Source organism: Loxodonta africana, chromosome 18, assembly GCF_030014295.1.
Source record: "Loxodonta africana isolate mLoxAfr1 chromosome 18, mLoxAfr1.hap2, whole genome shotgun sequence".
NCBI classification, from domain to species: Eukaryota; Metazoa; Chordata; class Mammalia; order Proboscidea; family Elephantidae; genus Loxodonta; species Loxodonta africana.
The window spans coordinates 28,645,514-28,665,897 of record NC_087359.1 but is presented as its reverse complement, the minus strand read 5'-3'; the positions used below and the strand labels follow the sequence as shown (position 1 = coordinate 28,665,897).

The window sequence follows — 20,384 nt, the reverse complement described above, 5'->3', positions numbered from 1 at the left end:
AGGAGCTACAGAAAATACAAAGAGCCTGGCCAGGAGTCACCTTTGTCTCATTACAACTGGCAGGAAGCGAGGCAGAGGTAAAGGGGTTTATTGGCAAGAGCACTGACAGTTCCTTCATGTCCTAAACAATGATTACCTGATGGTATCATCTGAATTTCCCAGAGAAATTAACCTTATTGAAAATACCACTTTATCAGATCATCTTGCTCATTACTTTTTTGCAAGTCCCAAAACCTCTAGTAGCTCAAGGGAAACACCAATTTAAAGCAGCTTCCCTCTTTCACCTTTAGAGAGGGCTTTTTAGGCTGTTCCTAGTTAGTGGTAGGTTATGGAAGGAAATCGGTGGATGATGCCACAGCTTGAATCCTTTCCGTTAGCTGTCTTGTAAACTTTTAAAAAGTTATTTCATATTGGCTGAGGATGAGTGATGGTTTTTAAAAATAAAAACCAAACCAAAGCCATTGCCGTTGGGTCAATTCCAATTCATAGCAACCCTATGGACAGAGTAGAATTCCCCTATAACATTACAAGGAGCGGCTGGTGGATTCAAAGTGCTGCCCTTTGGTTAGCATTAGAGCTCTTAGCCACTGTGCCACCAGGACTCCTTTTTAATAATAGAGAGCCTTTTATGTTGGTATAGTGGGGATAGGCAATGACCTAGTACTGTCACAAAGAACAGGGATGTCTCTTCTGTTCTCAGGGAATCTGCTTCAACAATCTTGTGGTAAGATGTAATAATTTCAGCTTGTTTATAAATATCTAATTTATGAGAAAAATATGTTTTAGTTTCTACATATTTTCATTGACATTAGTATAAGCACTTCCTCGGTTCTTCGATTATTCATCCTTTCATACATCCCTCCACTATCAATTCCTCGAAAACTGATTTGTTTGTTTAACTTAAGGTAATACTAACTGCTGAAATAAACCACAAAACTTCAGTGATTTCCCATAATAAAAATTTATTTCTCACTCACATAAAGTCCAATCTCCTCATAGTCGTTCAGGGGCCCAGGCTAATGGAAGCTCTGCCATCTTTAATACACAGCTCCCAAGGGTCATATTTGATGACCTCAGCAGGTGATGGAGGAAGACAAAGTAAAGGAGCACAAGCTTTTATGGGCCAGATCTGAAATGCTGACTGTAATTTCTCTAACATTCCATTAGCCAGAACTGAGTCATCTGACTCCACTTGAATGTAGGAAATATAATCCCTGCAAGGTAGCTACTTTGCAGCAACTCTAGACCGTGGAAAGGAACACAAATTTTTTGTAGGCAACTAGCCATCTCTGTGCTGTAATTCTAGTATTATTAGGTCTTTCGAAATAATTCCCCATATTCACTTCTATAATATCCATTCCATAGCAGCGCACATTATTTTGGTCCATGTGTATACATATATAGATAGATAGGTAAGGCAGGCTTTAGAGTATAAGTACTTGTCAGCTGACTGTAACTAAACCACTACCATATCTGAGCATCACAGAAAAGAATATCAAAACACTTAGGTATTGTTTCTCTGAAACACTAAAGTGTTGTATATCAAGTTAGTCATCACAAGTGCTAATGAAATCTTTATGACAACACATTAGTGTCTATAACTAGAATGATAGAGAAAATATGCATGCTACAAATATTTGAGTTCATTTATTAGCATGTTTCAGTACTAAAAATGGAAACATTAAGACTAGCTATCCCCCTGGAGTGCTAAGTGAAAAATCTACTAGAAAAACAAACATAGCGCCATTGGATATTTTGTGTAAAACAAGAGTTATCAACTTCCAGACTGTTAAGTAGAGAGAGTGGTTCTTGCATCAGAAAAGGGTTTTTCTCTAAAAGACCCCGTAGATTTGAACTCTAAAGGTACAGGGTCTTCATCCGAGGGTAGCTCCTTACTGCCTTGTAATCCATAGTTGTCCAAGGGTGAGTATCACTTGTCTCCAGTGATCATATAGAGGGGCTGCTGATGCCTGAAAATGAGAATGGAAGTGGGATCTACCCTCTATTCTGGATGTCACATTCTCTACCTTTCCTCAAAGCAGATATACCCAGGAGAAGTTAGAAGGGACAGTGCTGGGGGAAGAATCCTCAACTCTGGCCTGTGATTGCTTCTCTCCTAAAATATCTAAAATCAAATATACCTTGAATGTAAGAATTAATAACCTCCTAAAAAACCTCTGGTCTGCTGAGAAATTTATATTCTTCTCATTAGCTTAACCTTTACGTTATTTCTTAGGGACCAGTTGTTGTTGTTGTTAGGTGCCATCAAGTCAGTTCTGAATCATAGGGACCCTATGCACAACAGAATGAAACAATGCCCGGCTCTGCACCATCCCCGCAATTGTTGGTATGCTTGAGCCCATTGTTACAGCCACTGTGTCAGTCCAAAGTTTGTGAGATATAGCCTCTCCTTCCTTGCTTCTCAGGAACATTCTGGCTGCACTTCTTCCAAGACAGACTTGTTCATCCTTTTGGCAGTCCATGGGGTATTCAGTATTCTTTGCCAACACCACAATTCAAATGCATCAATTCTTCTTCGGTGTTCCAAAGGGACCGTTTAGCTCTGTTCTTATTCCCCCTCTCTGCCTGAAGTTACACTACCCAGTTTTTGTGTGTAGACTGGCAGTGAATGGCATCCATACCCCAATAATTTCTCCTTGATCCATGGATTTCCCTTTTTGTTGCAAAAGTAGTGGGGTAGGGTCTGGAGGGTTAAGGATCCAAGTTAGGGCTGGGATGTGTCATCTCACCCCATCCTGTTTGGGCATACAGTGATCTTCCTGTATGTTTAAAGTCATTTGTGGTTAGCATTAAGTCCTTTAGTGTAGTATTGTGAAGGAAATAAATATAAAATACATTTCACTTAGTATGTCTCAATTCTCACCACAGTCCTGTGTGATAACTCTTACTATCCCTGCCTTACACAGAGGTTAAATGCTTGTCCAAGGTTATAAAGCTTGGAAGTGGCAGAACTAGCATTTGAACATAGGCCTCTTTTACTTTATTTCAGAGATAAAGAGGGAGCACTGTGAATGTAGACAGGGAAATCTGCAAGGTAACTTTGAACCACAAGCTTATCTCATTATATAAGCTATGTGGAAATCATTCTTCTCCTCCCACCCCCCATGATCTTTGGAACTACATCTGAACCCACATTAAAGCTGATTTCAGTTACCATCATCTTTAATTATAGACAGAAAACATACTTCTGTTCAGTCATGCCTAAAATCATCTCACACAGACTAGGGCTCTCTCTACTTTATTTCTTTCCTACTGTCTCTCAAAATGCCAATCAAAAATGTCAGAATTAACAGTTGCTGGTTTTAATTATGTTAAGAATACAGAGTTTGTACTATACAAATTAATACATTGTTCTTTACATTGGTGGACTTTTTCACACGTGTGCTCAGAAATGAAAACTAAGTTGCTAATCTTGTCAGGGTGGTAGTGGAACTAAGTTTTAGTAGAACTAGCCTAGGTTCTCATCCCAGCTCTTTTACTTCCTAACCATGTGAGCTTGGATCTCTCCCTTAGCCTTTCTGAGTCTCAGTCAGTTTTCCACCCTAAGATTAAGAGTAGTATTTACTGCCATGCCTGTAGTACAGGGCTTTTGTGAAAATCTAAAGAAATATTAAAGTAGTTTGAAAACCATAAGGTAGTAGACAAACGTAAGGTATTATTACTTATTCATTCGTTCTACAAATTGTATTTCTGTTGCCTAGGAGTACATACATTAAAAAATACGGCTTCTATCGTCAAGGTGGGTAGACTGACAGGCAAACAATTAGATTGTCCTGTGTTAGGTGTAGAGACGTGTACCCAGTACAGTAGAAACCTAAGGAAAAAAAATCCCAGAGTCTGTCTAGGGGGACCAGGAACACCTCAAAGAAGAGATGGTGTGAACTGAAACTTGAAGAATGAGCGATAGTTTACCTGATTAAGAGGGAAAGAGAATTCCAGACAGAGGGAAAGTATGTTTGAAACTCTACACAGTACTCTGTCGACATAGAAAGTACTAGGTAAGGAGCTAAAGGCAGACAAATAGGCTAGAATAAGTTATGGAGAGCCTTTGAATACCATGCTGAGGTATTTAGATTATGTCTCAGAGGAAATATAAAGCCATTGAAGAATTTTGAGCATAGTTTTGATCAGGCTTCTGCAGTGTAGGTTATTGGGATACTGAGATGCTGAAGGGGGGGAAAAAAAGAAGCTAAAAGAAAAAAGATCAAAGGCTAAAACAAAATCACTCTTATTTGTCAATTAAGAGGCCACTGGGGATCTTAAAGAATGGTGAGGATAAGAGTCTAAATGAATAAGGTTTAAGAGTGAGCAAATGGTAAGGGAAATAGAAACAAATATAGAAAAGTATAGTAGAACAATTCAGACTACAGGTTAGCCAGTGCACCATATTTTATCAGATCCTATAGGACTTTTTTATAGGACAAGGGGAAACCCTGGTGGCGTAGTGGTTAAGTGCTACAGCTGCTAACCAAGAGGTCGGCAGTTCAAATCCGCCAGGCGCTCCTTGGAAACTCTGTGGGGCAGTTCTACTCTGTCCTACAGGGTTGCTATGAGTCGGAATTGACTCGACGGCAGTGGGTTTGGTTTTTTGGATAGGACAGGATAGAACTGCCCCATAGAGTTACCAAGGAGTGCCTGGTGGATTCAAACTGCCAACCTTTTGGCTAGCAGCTGTAGCACTTAACCACTACACCGCCAGGGTTTCCTTTATCAAATCAGTAGGGTACAAATGGAAATGCCAGCGTATAATGGAAATTACTATTACCCTTGTCCTAAACAGAGTAAGCTTTCAGAGTCCACTGAACTGATTGGAACCATTCTTTATGAATAATGCAATATGCTTTTATGCAAGAAGAAAAATGAATTACACTTGTCACCTTTATCTTGTCCTAGACTTGTATTGCTTGCTGTTTCTCTTGCATGCCTGATCAGCAACAACAAAAGCAATCACTATCATCTATAGCTAGCTGAAATGTGTAGTAGAGAAATGCAAATATCTTACCAAGATTTCTTGGTTATGGTAGTAAAATTAAAATACTAGGGCAAAGGCAATTGTGTATCTAACTGAAAATTCATTTCCTTGTCAGACATGAGCTTTTGACTTCAATCCTAGTAGGCATGGACTCTCATTAATGTCTGAAAGCATGGGTAGTGGATCAGAGGCCTGTCTTCAGGCATTCCAGTTGCTACTGTACAGCCGTGAATGAGTCACTAGAAGTAATAATTCTTACACCAGAGAGGCTGCAATAATTTCAGTGTTAATAACTTGATCGGATTTGGGGGCCTTCAGAATAGGGCACTTTATAAATGCTTCTCATTACCTTGTAACTTTCCTGTGTTTTGTTAAAATATCTTACCAACTAAATTGAGCTTTCAAGAGATAAATAAAAGTTTAGTGGCAGTTTTCAGATTTTGTGAGCATTAACCAACCCTGAACTCAGACCTTTATGTGATACTGATGATTCTGTTCAGGCTACTCTTGTCCGAAACATTTCTTCCAATTAAACAAGTTCCTTTCCGTTATGGTTTATCTTATCCATTTAAACAAGGTGACCTAGTATCCACTAAAGTTCAGAAATGCTATGAAGCCAAAGAATATAAAATGATAGAATTTATTTTTTAAATCTTATTGGAATGAAATCTCTCTGAGATGACGCTTATGTAGGATGGGAGCTATCCTGTATCCTCTTCTCCGGGGTTCTTCACTGAAGCTTAAAAACAAAAATCAAAGAAGAAATAAAGAACGTGTTTGTTTTTCAGACTTCAGTGTGAGGTCTCTTCAAATGTTGAACCTCTCAGGGTAACCAGATTTAACTTGAGAGAAAATTGTCCAGTACTGGGCCTCCTTTCAAGGAAGCGTCAGCAACAAACATTCACTTGCTACTTTTTCCTTCTGTTTGATTAACTCATTAGTCTTCAAACTGAAATGATGGTTTTGCTTCCTTCTTCTATGACACTTCAAGTGAAAGAAGTAAAAGAGTCGTGTTACCAGTGGCATAAAGAACTCTGCTGACCACTCACCTAGTGGGTAATAGACAGTTCTAAGCGTCCACATTCATATAGGCCATAGGAAATGTAGTAGGAAGATAGATCTCAAAGGTGATCCAGTGTCCTTTCTTTTCTTCCTTCCTGTCTTTTCTCGCTTCCAAAAAATTTTTTTCAGCATTTTTATATGCAATACACTGTTTTAGGCACTATAGGAACTATAAGTAATTCAGGATTTCTGTCATAAATGGAAATGGAAATGCACAGACACCCCTGTATATATAAAACCCATACACACACACACACACACACACATCACACAAGATTGAAGTTGTCAAGGATTTCATTTTACTTGGATCTACAATCAACAGCCATGGAAGCAGCAGTCAAGAAATCAAAAGACGCGTTGCACTGGGCATATCTGCTCCAAAGGACATCTTTAAAGTGTTGAAGAGCAAAGATGTCATCTTGAAGACTAAGGTGCGCCTGACCCAAGCCATGGTATTTTCAGTCGCATCATATGCATGTGAAATCTGGACAGTGAATAAGGAAGACGGAAGAAGAATTGATGCCTTTGAATTGTGGTGTTGGCAAAGAATATTGAATATACCATGGACTGCCGAAAGAGCGAACAAATCTGCCTTAGAAGAAGTACAACCAGAATGCTCCTTAGAAGCAAGGATGGCGAGGCTATATCTTACATACTTTGGGCATGTTGTCAGGAGGGATCAGTCCCTGGAAAAGGACATCATGCTTGGCAGAGTACAGGGTCAGGGGAAAAGAGGAAGACCCTCAAGGAGGTGGATTGACACAGTGGCTGCAACAATGAGCTCAGGCATAACAACAATTTTAAGGATGGCTCAGGACCAGGCAGTGTTTCATTCTGTTGTGCATAGGGTCGCTATGAATCGGAACCGACTCGACAGCACCTAACAACAACAACATCACACACACATATATACATACATATACACACATACCTACATTCACAATTAAAGAGTTGATCATTAGGATGCTTTGAGCTAGAAGAAACAGGAAACTCCAACTCAAATGGATTAAACAATAAAGACACATACTACATATAACAAGAAGTCCCAAGTTAGGGCAGCTTTGGATACTCTACAGTCAGGGCTCAGGCTCTACTTTTCTGCTGTTCTCTTGGTTTAGCCCACCTGTTGGCTTTGTCCCCAGGCCAGCTGACCAAGTGATTCCAAGAGGGCTGCAGTAATTCTGGGCATCATAGTCAGATAAGACAACATCTAGAGGCAGAAAAAGGACTTTCTCTTTCATGAACAGATTGGGAATCTGTTAGCAGGGAGATAAAGGGGAACGGCTGTCATCAGCAAACAGTCTAGTGGAGGAGACAGCATGTGATAGTGTGGTAAATGGTCACCTAGGGTATATGTAGTCTATGAGAGTGGCATCAAGGAGAAAGTACTTATCTCTCCTAGGGTGGGGGCAAAAAGGTAGAGGCCTGGTAGATACTGTTCACAGAAGATTTCACTTGGGGAAGAGATGGTTAATCCAGTTTGGGACATGTTGAATGTGAGGTATTGTGGGACCTCTAGGTGGAGAAATCCAGTAGACAGTTGGGTATAATCATCTGAGGCTGAGAAGAGAAGTCTAGATGGAGAAAAAGACTTAGGAGCTGTCAGGATATAGGTGGTGGTGGAGGCTCTGAGGAACCAGAGAGGGAACAGAATAAGACAGAGAATGAGACCCTGGGGAACACTGTCACTTAAAGCATGAGTGAAATAAGAGGAGGTGACAGAGACTAAAAATGAAAATCTTTTAATGTCATCTGTGTGTGGGATGGTTGTAAGCTAACTCGAAGTGACATTTAGTGATATTCACACATGTGATTTGAGTAAAGGACTGGTAAAAGCTAAGAATATTGTAATATCCGTTATTTGCCCAGTAGCAGGTGTCCTTCCCCAAGAAACTGGTTAAATAAGACAGGCTTGCTGGAGGTATGACTGATCTAAACCGTCTTCCTGCCCAAAGCAAAATTGGTGGCATTAAAATTTCTAAAAATAAATCTCTTCTCTCTTTATTTGCAGGAGTGGTCACACATTACTTGCCTTCTGGTTTTCCCGCCAAGAGGGAAAGCTAAACCGACAGCAGACTATTGAACTGGGACATCACATCCTCAAAGCACACATTTTTAAGGTAGTTAGATAAATACTTTTGCCCTCCATCTCCAGCACACTTTCCTTAACACTGTGTATGTGAAACTACTGTTATTTCAGTGTAGTCTCTGCTTTCTGAAATTATTTTGCTGCAAAGTTGTTCTGTCTGAAATGTATGGCTCATTCCTCCCTAGGCCTTTAGAAAGAGCCACGTTTGCTGTCTCCAGTTTAAGGAGTTGCTAGACTTTTCAGGAAATATATATGTATAACCATTTAGGTAAGAAGCATATACACATAGGTATGTGTACACACCACGTGTGATCTGCCATGTCCTGAGGACAGCGATGTTGTTGCAGTTGGTTGCAGGTTTTACAATGTCTAAAACAAATCACTAAGAGCAGTTAACTCTCAATTTTCTTATAATTTTTTTAGCGAACATTTTAGTCTCTCTGGTGCTGTGATTTTCAAACTGTTTATCTGGAACCAACCATTTCTTCCGAATTCTTTTCCTGCTTCAGGTTTGGGAAATACAGATATCTTAAACAGTTCTCTGGGTCACACATCCCCCCACCTCCCCGCCCCCAACAGGTGATACTATTAAAGATAAAACAATTCTCTTTACAGTGAAAGATGGCATTAAGGGTAACTCCCAAAGCCTTTTTTTTTTTTTTTCCCAAAGCCTAGCAAACCCCTCCTGGTATATAAGCACACAGCCAAAGAAACCTATCCATCTCATGGGCAGAATTGAAGCCCCCACAGTGATAAGTTCTTTATTTGAATTATAATTGTCTAACAAATCATTATATTAGAAATGATCTCCCCCAGTGACCTTACTCAGTGGGAGCAGGATGGGACTAAAATAACAGACATGATGTTTCATTCCAGTTTTAAACAGATTGAAGAGTGCACTGCTACTTCACAAACTCTAAGATCTTATCCTTCATTTCGATAGGAAAGTAACTTAAGTATTAACCTTCTAGCATCACCATCTGCCTAGGATCAGACGCAAAGATGAGATTGATGCCTGCCTTTGCTGCACCATAAAGTAAGCACCACAATAACAGAAATGACATGAAGCTTCATTTGCCCAAGTATAACTATCCAGTACATGGAGACCTGCATTCAAACCATACACTCTTGTCATTAGGACAATTTTATCTTATGTTGGTGCAGACAACATGGTTGCTTGTGATAAGACTGGCTCCATGTGTGATTCAGACCATAAATACTCTGGTGTACAGCATATGGTGATGACATGACTTCAAGCCGAAGAATGAAGACTTGGACTGTGGTTTTCCTGCTGCTGCAGTGTACAGGGTCTTTTAAGTGCGCAGTGCTCCCTGGTGATACCCTTTGACTTCTCCCAGACTGCCAGAATTCTCGGTCCCCAGCACCTGACGGTCATAAAGGCACAGACAGACTTTATGGTTATATCCAGTTCCATTTGGAACTTCCAGTCAGCTGCAACATACACAATCCAATTTATATTTCTTCTCCATTAAATTTAAATTTCCCTTGTTTTATCTTCATTCATGAAAAATTACATATGATGTAATTAATTACTTTAAAAATATGAGAAGGTAAAAGGTCTATAATTCTGGATATTTGTCTGGCTATGAAGAAAGCCCTTTTAATTCTTTCTTCAAAATAGCTTTATTGAGGTATAATTTACATATCATAAAATTCACCCATTTCAAGTGTACAGGGCAGTGACTTGTAGTATAGTTATAGAATTGTGCAACCATCAGCTCAGTCTAATTTCAGTACATTTCAATAACCCCAAAAATAAACCTCATGCCCATCTAAAGTCGATCCCCCCCCCACCCCCCAGCCCCTGGCAACCACTAATCCAATTCCCGTTTCTAGAGATTTGACTTTTCTGGACATTTTATATAAATGGAATCATACAATATGTGGCCTTTTGTATCTTGACTCTTTCATTTAGCATAATGTTTTTGGGGTTCTTCCACGTTGTAGCATGTATCAGTACTTCAGTCCTTTTTTATTGCCAAATAATATTCCATCGTGTGCCTATACCACATTTTCTTTATCCATTCACTATTCGATGGACATTTGGGTTGTTTCCACTTTTTGGCTATCGTGAATAATGCTGCTGTGAACATTTGTTTACAGGTTTTTGTGTGGACATATGTCTTTAGTTCTCTTAGGTATATACCCAGGAGTGGAATTACTAGGTCGTATAGTAACTCTGTGTTTAACATTTTGAGGAACTGTAAAGCTGTTTTCCAAAGCAGCTGTACTGTTTTATATTCCCACTAGCAATGTATGTGGGTTCCAGCCTGACCAACACTTGTTCTTACTGTCTTTTTTATTATAGCTATCCTCGTGGGTGTGAAGTGATATCTTATTGTGGTTTTGATTTGCATTTACCTAATGACTAATGATGTTGAGCACTTATAATCCTTTTACAATCCTCTAATTGACCTTTGGGTTTTAAAAAGGAACATATGTTTGTTAATCGTTAACAAGAGATGTTAATGTTGTTTGTAGTGTAAGGTGTTTCATTGGGATGGGTCTAGTTACTGGAAGGAGTTGGGAGTGTTGTTGTGGTTAGTTCCCTAAGTGCTGCTTCTAAAATGTTGCTTTGGTTGGTCAGTCCTATAACATTTCTTACCAGAACAGAGCTATTGGCCGGGGTAAAAAAGTAGGCATCTGGAGGGTGTAAGAAAGATCCTTTGACATCAGTCAAAAGGCATGGATTCAAGTACAGACTCTGCCTCTTAACTCTGCTGTTAATAGCTTGAAAGCAGCCACAGAGAGTTGAGAAATGAAGTATGGCTGTATTCCAATAAGACTTGATTTATGAAAACAGGCAACGGGCTGGATTTGCCAACCCCTTGTCTACAGTGAAGGAGTCCTGGTGATGCAGTGGTTAAAGCATTCAGCTGCTAACGGAAAGGTCGATGGTTTGAACCCCCCAGCCGCTCCGTGGGAGAAAGCTGTGGCAGTCTGCTTCCATAAAGATGTACAGTCTGGTTAGTTTTTGCCATGATATTAAGACACCTGTGCCATAGCTAATATTCTAAAATGAGATTACCCTTGTTCCTTCATGCTTTCTCTGTTTTCTTTAAGTGTTGAAAAATCCTACATATGGGAAAACAGCACTGTAAATTTAAATTCTAACATATCTAAGGAAGGGACTCCATCCTCATTTATCTTTGGCAGAAAAAGTGTCCTTTCTCGCCTGAGCAATAGTTACGGATACTGAACAGACACTTTTCTAGTTATCTGAACTTAAAGTTCCCTTTAAGAAACCATCAGTTCAGAATTTAATTATGAGTTATTTTTGGCTACATCATAGCTGGTAATTGGATCACATTTATCCGTCTTCACCTTTGTTAACCCACTAAAAATCCACTGCCGTCGAGTCGATTCTGACTCATAGCAACCCTATAGGACAGAGTAGAACTGCCCGATAGAGTTTCCAAGGAGCACCTGGCGGATTCAGACTGCCGACCTCTCGGTTAGCAGCCGTAGCACTTAACTAGTATGCCACCAGGGTTTCCCCTTTGTTGAGTAGAGTTTAATTAAATCAAAACGCTTTTCTCCCATACCTCACAGGAACAAAGGGTCAACCCTACCATGCAGAAGAAATCAGTAGAGCAAGTCCATAGTAAAAATAAAGCTCCAGATTCTAGAGTCTAGCTCTGTATTTCAGGTATATTTTCTGTGTATTTACTCCAACTTCACTGGGGCTCCCACTGCTGGGTTGTGGTCCGTTTACTGAACCATTTAATTGAAGTTCATTTGCTAAGATATATTGTGGGACCCTGGTGGTGCAGTGGCTAAGCTTTCGGCTACTAACCAAAAGGTCATCAGTTCTAATCCACCAGCCACTCCTTGGAAACCCTAGGGGACGGTTTTACTCTGTCCTATAGGGTTGTTATGAGTCAGAGTCGCCTCAATCATAACTACTTAGTGATGTGTTTGCTTCAGTTTTTACATTTGCATACGAATTGATAAAACTAGTTAGAGAGTTTGTGATTGATGTCCTTGTTATTGGCAACCCTGGGTGGTGCAAACAGTTAAGCGGTAACTACTAACCGAAAGATTGGCAGTTAAACCCACCCAGAGGTGCCTTGGAAGAAAGGCCTGGTGATCTGCTTCCAAAATGTCACAGCCATGAAAACTCTATGGAGCGCAGTTCTACTCTGCAACACACGGAGTTGCCATGAGTTGGAATTGATTCAGTGGCAACCGGTCCTTTTTACTAGCACAAATGAAAAGGAATTCTGAAATAATAATGAACAATCAGATGATGTGCTTGTTGGTCTTTCTTACTCTTTTCAGTGCACCCAGCTCTTGGTGCCTAGATAGGACAGAGCTCAGCCTCCTCAAGTTTAAAGAGAATATGGATAATGTGGAAATTTTAGCTATTTTCAAGTAACGGTGGAAGATAAAAGTGAGAATAGAGGTGGGGCCAAGATGGCGGAGTAGTCAGACGCTTCCGGCAAACACTCTTACAACAAAGACCTGAAAAAAACAAGTGAAACAATTATATTTATGTTAAGCTAGAAGCCCTGAACATCAAAGGCAAAGTGAGAAAATGGACTGAGCAGCAGGGGAAGGGAAAGATAGTTCAGAAGCAGAGAGGAGTTGCCAGACCTGAATTGCAGGGAACCCGCAGGCACCATTCCCAGAGTGACTGCACCAGGCCGATGGTAGTGTTTGGCCACAGTTTCCTCAGGGAGAAATAGCCAGCCACAGAGCCTACTCACATCCCTGGAACCAGAGAATAATGGCGCTCTCGGCAAAAGCTAAGTACTTGCATATATTTTACGGCGCCCTCAACCCCCAAGCTGGCCTCACTGGCTGTTAATTTCCCTGGCCCTGAGATAGGTCCTGCTGAGCATCCTGAGCCATTCTCCCAAACTTGGAGAAGGAAAAAATTCACAACTGGGGAGAAGGATAATCTGTCAGCTTTATTAACCTGGGGAGCTCAGGACAGGAGCATCTCCTGTCCGGGCATAAATGGTCCATGGACTTTGAATACCTTTACCCTCTGCGTGGACCTGTGTGGGCCTGTTTTAGGAGAATAGGTCCTTGTTGGCAGACTGCAACCGTTCTAGCTGCATGTTGGAGAGGTGGGTGTTTGATGTTTGACACTGCTTTGCCTGTTAAACAGGGTCCTCACCTACCCACATCAGGGGCTTAAGGTCTGGTGGCTCCACTCAGGTCACCCAGCCACCCGCGACCGGAGTCCAAGGAAAACTGGTACCTCCCAGTCCTTACAACCAAAAGCATTGGGTGCCCATGGTCCATCTGCAGAACCCACCCACCTGCGCACTTTAGGGAACAGGGATGCGCTTTCCTCAGAGTTACTTGGGAGATGGTTGTCAGCCCCCTGCCTTGTTCAGAGCGTGACCCCCTTCTGCAACTGGATTCCAGTACCTACACCAATCACCCCTGCCCCTCTAAGACTGTAGGACAGTGCCTGTACCACACACTTGATGACCAGCTACCTGGACACCTGAGCTGAATTCATACAAGAAAAGTGAATGGACTCCTAGGCAGATATACCTGATAACAGCTGTAGCCATCTGGTGACAGGATGTTAGAGCTTCAAAGGTAAAAATAATCAAGCTGTCTCATTCAAGCAATCTATTTGGGCATATCAAAACAAAACAAAGCAAGAAGCTAGGATACAGTAAGCAAACATAAAATAAACTAATAACTTATAGATGGTTCGGAGACAACAGTCAATATCAAATCACATAAAGAAGCAGACTATGATTACTTCCACAAGCTCTCAACAAAGAATGAAGGGATCTTCTGAATTAAGGTACATTCCTGGAATTACCGGATGCAGAATATAAAAGATTAATATACGGAACTCTTCAAGACACCAGGAACAAAATTAGGAAGGCGATCAGGCAATACACAGAACAAGCCAAGGAACACACAGATAAAACAGTTGAAGAAATTTAAAAAGTTGTTCAAGAACATAATGAAAAATTTAATAAGCTGCAAGAATCCACAGACAGCAATCAGAAATTCAGAAGATTAACAATAAAAATACAGAGTTAGACAACTCAATAGAAAGTCAGAGAACCAGAACTGAGCAAGTGGGAGACAGAATTGGTGAGATTGAAGATAAAGCACTTGGCACCAATATATTTGAAGAAAAATCAGATAAAATAATTTTAAAAAAAGAATTATGTGGGACTCTATCAAGGGAAATAACCTACGAGTGACTAGAGTACCAGAACAGGATGGGATAACAGCAAATACAGAGAGAATTGTTTAAGATTTTTTGGCAGAAAACTTCCTGATATTGTAAAAGATGAGAAGATATCTATCCAAGATGTTCATCAAACTCCACATAAGGTAGATTTTAAAAGGAGGTCACCAAGACATATTATAATCAAACTTGCCAAAACCGAAGATAAAAAGAGAATTTTAAGAGCAGCTAGGGATAAACAAAAAGTCACCTACAAAGGAGAGTCAATAAGAATAAGCTCAGACTACTCAGCAGAAACCATGCAGGCAGGAAGGCAATGGAATGACTTATATAAAAGCATTGAACGAAAAAAATTGCCAGCCAAGAATTATATATCTAGCAAAACAGTCTCTTAAATATGAAGGCAAAACTAGGACATTTCCAGATAAACAGAAGTTTAGGGGTTTCGTAAAAACCAGGCAAAACTACAAGAAATACTAAAGGGAGTTCTTTGGTTAGAAAATCAGTAATATCAAATATCAACCCAAGACTAGTACACTGGATAGAGCAATCAGATGTCAACGTAAATAGGGAAATCACAAAAATAAATCAAGATAAAAAAAATGCTAAAACAGGGAAACAGCGATGTCATTATGTAAAAGAAGGCAACATTAAAACAATAAAGAGGGACTAAGAAATGTAGTCATAGATCTTTCATATGGAGAGGAAGACAAGGCGATATAAAGAAATCGAAGTTAGGTTTAAACTTAAAAAAATAGTGGTAAATATGAAGGTAACCACAAAGGAGATTAACAACCCTACTCATCAAAATGAAATACAAGAAAAAAATAGAGACTCAGCAGAAACAAAATGAACAACAAGGAATTTGAGGAAAGGACAATATGTAAAGATAATCTGCTCAGCACATAGAATTAAATAGGAAAAAGAAACTGTCAACAACACACCAAAAAAAGACATCAAAATGATAGCACTAATTCATACCTATCCATCATTGGGATGAATGTAAATGGATTAATGCACCAACAAAGAGACATAGAGTGGCAGAATGGATTAAAAAACACCATCTGTCTATATGCTGCCTGCAAGAGACACGCCTTAGACTTAGAGATACAAGCAAACTAAAACTCAAAGGATGGAAAAAAAATGTATCAAGCAAACAACAATCAAAATAGAGCAGGAGTGGCAATATTAATTTCTGACAAAATACACTTTAAATCCACCACAAAGGATAAGGAAGGACAGTATATTAATGATTAAAGGGGCAATATACCAGGAGGATATAACCATATTAAATATTAAATATCAAAAGGCCATACCTTTTGAGACTGAGGCAGCTTGGCTTCTTGTGTTCTTGTCAGGGCTGCAAGATACATAAGACAAACTCTAATGGCATTGAAAAGTGAGATAGACAGCTCCACAATTATAGTAGAAGACTTCAACACACCACTTTCGGTGAAGGACAGAACATCCAGAAAGAAGCTCGATAAAGACACGGAAGATCTAAATGCCATGATCAACCAACTTGACCTCATAGACATATACAGAACATTCCACCCAACAGCAGCCAACCATACTTTGTTTTCTAGTGCACACAGAACATTATCTAGAATAGACCCCATATTAGGTCATAAAGCAAGCCTTAGCAGAATCCAAAACATCGAAACATTACAAAGCATCTTCTCTGACCATAAAGCCATAAAAGTAGAAATCAATAACAGTAAAAACAAGGAAAAGAAATCAAACAATTGGAAACTGAACAATACCCTGCTCAAAAAAGGCTGGGTTATAGAAGACATGAAGAACAGAATAAAGAAATTCATAGAATCCAATGAGAATGAAAACACTTCCTATCAGAACCTTTGGGACACAGCTAAAGCAGTGCTCAGAGGTCAATTTATATCCATAAATGCACACATACAAAAAAAAAAAGAAAGGTCCAAAATCAAAGAATTATCCCTACAACATGAACAAATAGATCAACAAAAGAAACCCTCAGGCACCAGAAGAAAGCAAATAATAAAATTTAGAGCAGAATTAAATGAAATAGGGAACAGAAAAACAATTGAAAGAGTTAACAAGACCAAAAGCTGGTTCTTGGAAAAAATTAACAAAATCGATAAACCATTGGCCAAACTGATAAATGAAAAACAGGAGAGGAAGCAAATAACCCAAATAAGAAATGAGATGGACAATATTACAACAGACCCAACTGAAATTAAAAGAATCATATCAGATTACTACAAAAAACTGTACTCTAACAAATTTGAAAACCTACAAGAAATAGATGAATTCCTAGAACACACTACCTACCTAAGCTAACACAAACAGAGGTAAAAAACAGAGGTAGAACAACTAAATAGACCCATAAGAAAAGAAGAGATTGAAAAGGTAATCAAAAAACTCCCAACAAAAAAAAAGCCGTGGCCTGGATGGCTTCACTGCAGAGTTCTACCAAGCTTTCAGAGAAGAGTTAACACTACTACTACTAAAGGTATTTCAGAGCATAGAAAAGGGCAGAATACTCCCAAACTCATTTTATGAAGCCAGCATATCCCTGATACCAAAACCAGGTAAAGACACCACAAAAAAAAAAATTACAGACCCATATGGCAGTGGGTTTTTTTATGCCTCGTGAACTTAGATGCAGAAATCCTCAGCAAAATTCTAGCCAGTAGAATTCATCAACATATCAAAAAAAGAATTCACCATGACCAAGTAGGATTCATAGCAGGTATGCAGGGATGGTTTAACATTAGAAAACAATTAATGTGATCCATTGTATGAATAAAACAAAAGATAAGAACTACCTGATCTTATCAATTGATGCAAAAAAGGCATTTGACAAAGTTCAACACTGATTCAAGATAAAAACTCTCAGCAAAATAGGAATAGAAGGAAAATTCTTCAACATAATAAAGGGCATTTATACAAAGCCAACAGCCAGCATCATCCTAAACAGAGAGAGTCTGAAAGCATTCCCACTGAGATCGGGAACCAGACAAGGATGCCCTTTATCACCGCTCTTACTCAACTTTGTGCTGGAGGTCCTAGCCAGAGCAATTAGGCTAGATAAAGAAATAAAGGACATCCAGATTGGTAAGGAAGAAGTAAAAACATCTCTATTTGCAGATGACATGATTTTATACACAGAAAACCCTAAGGAATCCTCATGAAAACTACTGACACTAATAGAAGAGTTCAGCAGAGTATCAGAATACAAAATAAACATACAAAAAACAGCTAGATTCCTCTGCACCAGCAAAAACAACATTGAAGAGGAAATCACCAAATCAGTACCATTTACGGTAGCCCCCAAGAAGATAAAATACTTAGGAATAAATCTTACCAGAGACACGAAAGACCTATACAAAGAAAACTACAAGACACTACTGCAAGAAACCAAGAGAGACCTATATAAAGGAAAAACATACCTTGCTCTTGGATAGGAAGACTCAACATTGTAAAAATGTCTGTTCTACCAAAAGCGAACTGTAGATACAATGCAATTCCAATCCAGATTCCAATGACATTTTTTAATTAGATGGAGAAACAAATCACCAACTTCATATGGAAGGGAAAGAGGCCCCAGATAAGTAAAGCATTACTGAAAAAGAATAACAAAGTGGGAGGCCTCACTCTACCTGATTTTAGAAGCTAACATACCGCCACAGTAGTCAAAACAGCCTGGACATGGTACAACAACAGATACATAGACAAAGGCCCAAAGTCAGTTAAATGGGGAAAAGACAGTCTCTTTAACAAATGGTGCTGGCATAACTGGATATCCATCTGCAAAAAAAAAGAAACAAGACCCATACCTCACACCATGCACAAAAACTAACTCAAAATGGATCAAAGACCTAAATATAAAATCTAAAATGATAAAGGTCATGGAAGAAAAAATAGGGACAATGCCAGGAGCCCTAATACATGGCATAAACAGTATACAAAACATTACTAACAATGCACAAACACCAGAAGAGAAACTAGATAACTGGGAGCTCTTAAAAATCAAACACCTATGCTCATCCAAAGACATCACCAAAAGAGTAAAAAGATTACCTACAGACTAGGAAAAAGGTTTTAGCTTTGACATTTCCGATCAGCGTCTGATCTCTAAAAATCTACATGTTAAAAACTCAACTGCAAAAAGACAGCCCAATTAAAAAATGGGCAAAGGATATGAACAGGCACTTCACTAAAGACATTCAGGTAGCTAACAGATAACATGAGGAAATGCTTATGATCATTAGCCATTAGAGAAATGTAAATCAAAACTACAATGAGATTCCATCTCACTCCAACAAGGCTGGCATTAATCCAAAAAACACAAAATAATAAATGTTGGAGAGGTTTTGGAGAGACTGGAACACCTATACACTGCTGATGGGAATGTAATATGGTACAACCACTTTGGAAATCGATTTGGCGCTTCCTTAAAATAACTAGAAATAGAATTACTGTTACGATCCAGCAATCCCACTCCTTGGAATATATCCTAGAGAAATAAGAGCTTTTACATGAACAGATATATGCACACCCATGTTCACTGCAGCACTTTTTACAATAGCAAAAAGATGGAAGCAACCAAGGTGCCCATCAATGGATGAATGGATAAATAAATTATGATATATTCACATAATGGAATATTACACATCGACAAAGAACAGTGATGAATCTGTGAAACATTTCATAACATGGAGGAATCTGGAAGGCATAATGCTGAGTGAAATTAGTCAGTTGCAAAAGGGCAAATATTGTATGAGACCACTATTATAAGAACTCAAAAAATAGTTTAAACAGAGATGGAAATATTCTTTGATGATTACGAGAGTGGGGAGGGAAGGAGGGAAAGGGGTTTTCACTAATTAGATAGTAGATAAGAACTGTTTTAGGTGAAGGGAATGACAATACACAGTACAGGAGAGGTCAGCATAACTGGACTAAACCAAAAGCAAAGAAGTTTCCTGAATAAACTGAACTCTTCCAAGGCCAGCATAACAGGGGCAGGGGTTTGGGGACCATGGTTTCAGGCGACATCTAAGTCAATTGGCATAATAAAATCTATTAAGAAAACATTCTGCATCCCACTTTGGGGAGTGGCATTGGGGGTCTTAAATGCTAGCAAGTGGCCATCTAAGATGCATCAACTGGTCTCAACCCACCTGGAGCAGAGGAGAATGAAGAACACCAAAGACACAAGGTAACTATGGGCCCAGGAGGCAGAAGGGGCCACATAAACCAGAGACTGCATCATCCTGAGACCAGAAAAACTGGATGGTGCCCGGCTACACCCGATGACTACCCTGACTGGGAACACAACAGAGAACCCCTGAGGGAGCAGGAGAGCAGTGGGATGCAGACCTCAAATTTTCATTAAAAAAAAGACCGAACTTAATGGTCTGATTGAGACTAGAAGGATCCCGAAGTCATGGTCCCCAGACCTTCTGTTAGCCCAAGACAGGAACTATTTGCAAAGCCAACTCTTCAGACAGGGATTGGACTGGACTAAAAAAAAAATGATACTGATGAAGAGTTAGTTTCTTGGATCAAGGAGACACATGGGACTATGTGGGCAGCTCTTGTCTGGAGGGGAGACGAGAGGGCAGAGGGGATAAGAAGCTGCCTGAATGGACATGAAAAATAGATAGTGGAGGGAAGGAGTGTGCTATCTCATCAAGGGGAGAGCAACTAGGAGTATATAGCAAGGTGTATATAAATTTTTGTATGAGAGACTGACTTGATTTGTAAACTTTCACCTAAAGCCCACAACTAGGAGTGTATAGCAAGGTGTATATAAAATTTTTGTATGAGAGACTGACTTGATTTGTAAACTTTCACTTAAAGCCCAATAAAAATTAAAAAAAAAGAATAATCTCCTTGGGGTGTGGGGCACTAAAACTAGATTCTTTTTCAGCCTCCCAGCATTACATTGTGTTTCTGGGTACTCTAAGGTCTGCTTTGCCAGGATTTAGCCCAGCCTTTTTGATTTAAAATTAGGATTAGGATGGAACAAAAGAATGAGTGCAAGTAATTGGCATCATCCT

The 20,384-nt window shown here is 39.4% G+C and overlaps 1 protein-coding gene across 10 annotated transcripts in view; it reads left to right on the top strand.

Annotated features, from left to right (window-relative positions):
- TANC2 (tetratricopeptide repeat, ankyrin repeat and coiled-coil containing 2) overlaps positions 1 to 20,384 on the top strand; it is a 375,358-nt gene that overhangs the window by 304,497 nt on the left and 50,477 nt on the right. For all 10 annotated transcript variants that reach the window (XM_023553793.2, XM_023553790.2, XM_023553792.2 and 7 more), the window contains one exon: positions 8,067 to 8,175. In XM_023553793.2, the coding sequence (XP_023409561.1) occupies positions 8,067 to 8,175 (109 nt within the window). The remainder of the gene's footprint in view (positions 1 to 8,066; positions 8,176 to 20,384) is intronic.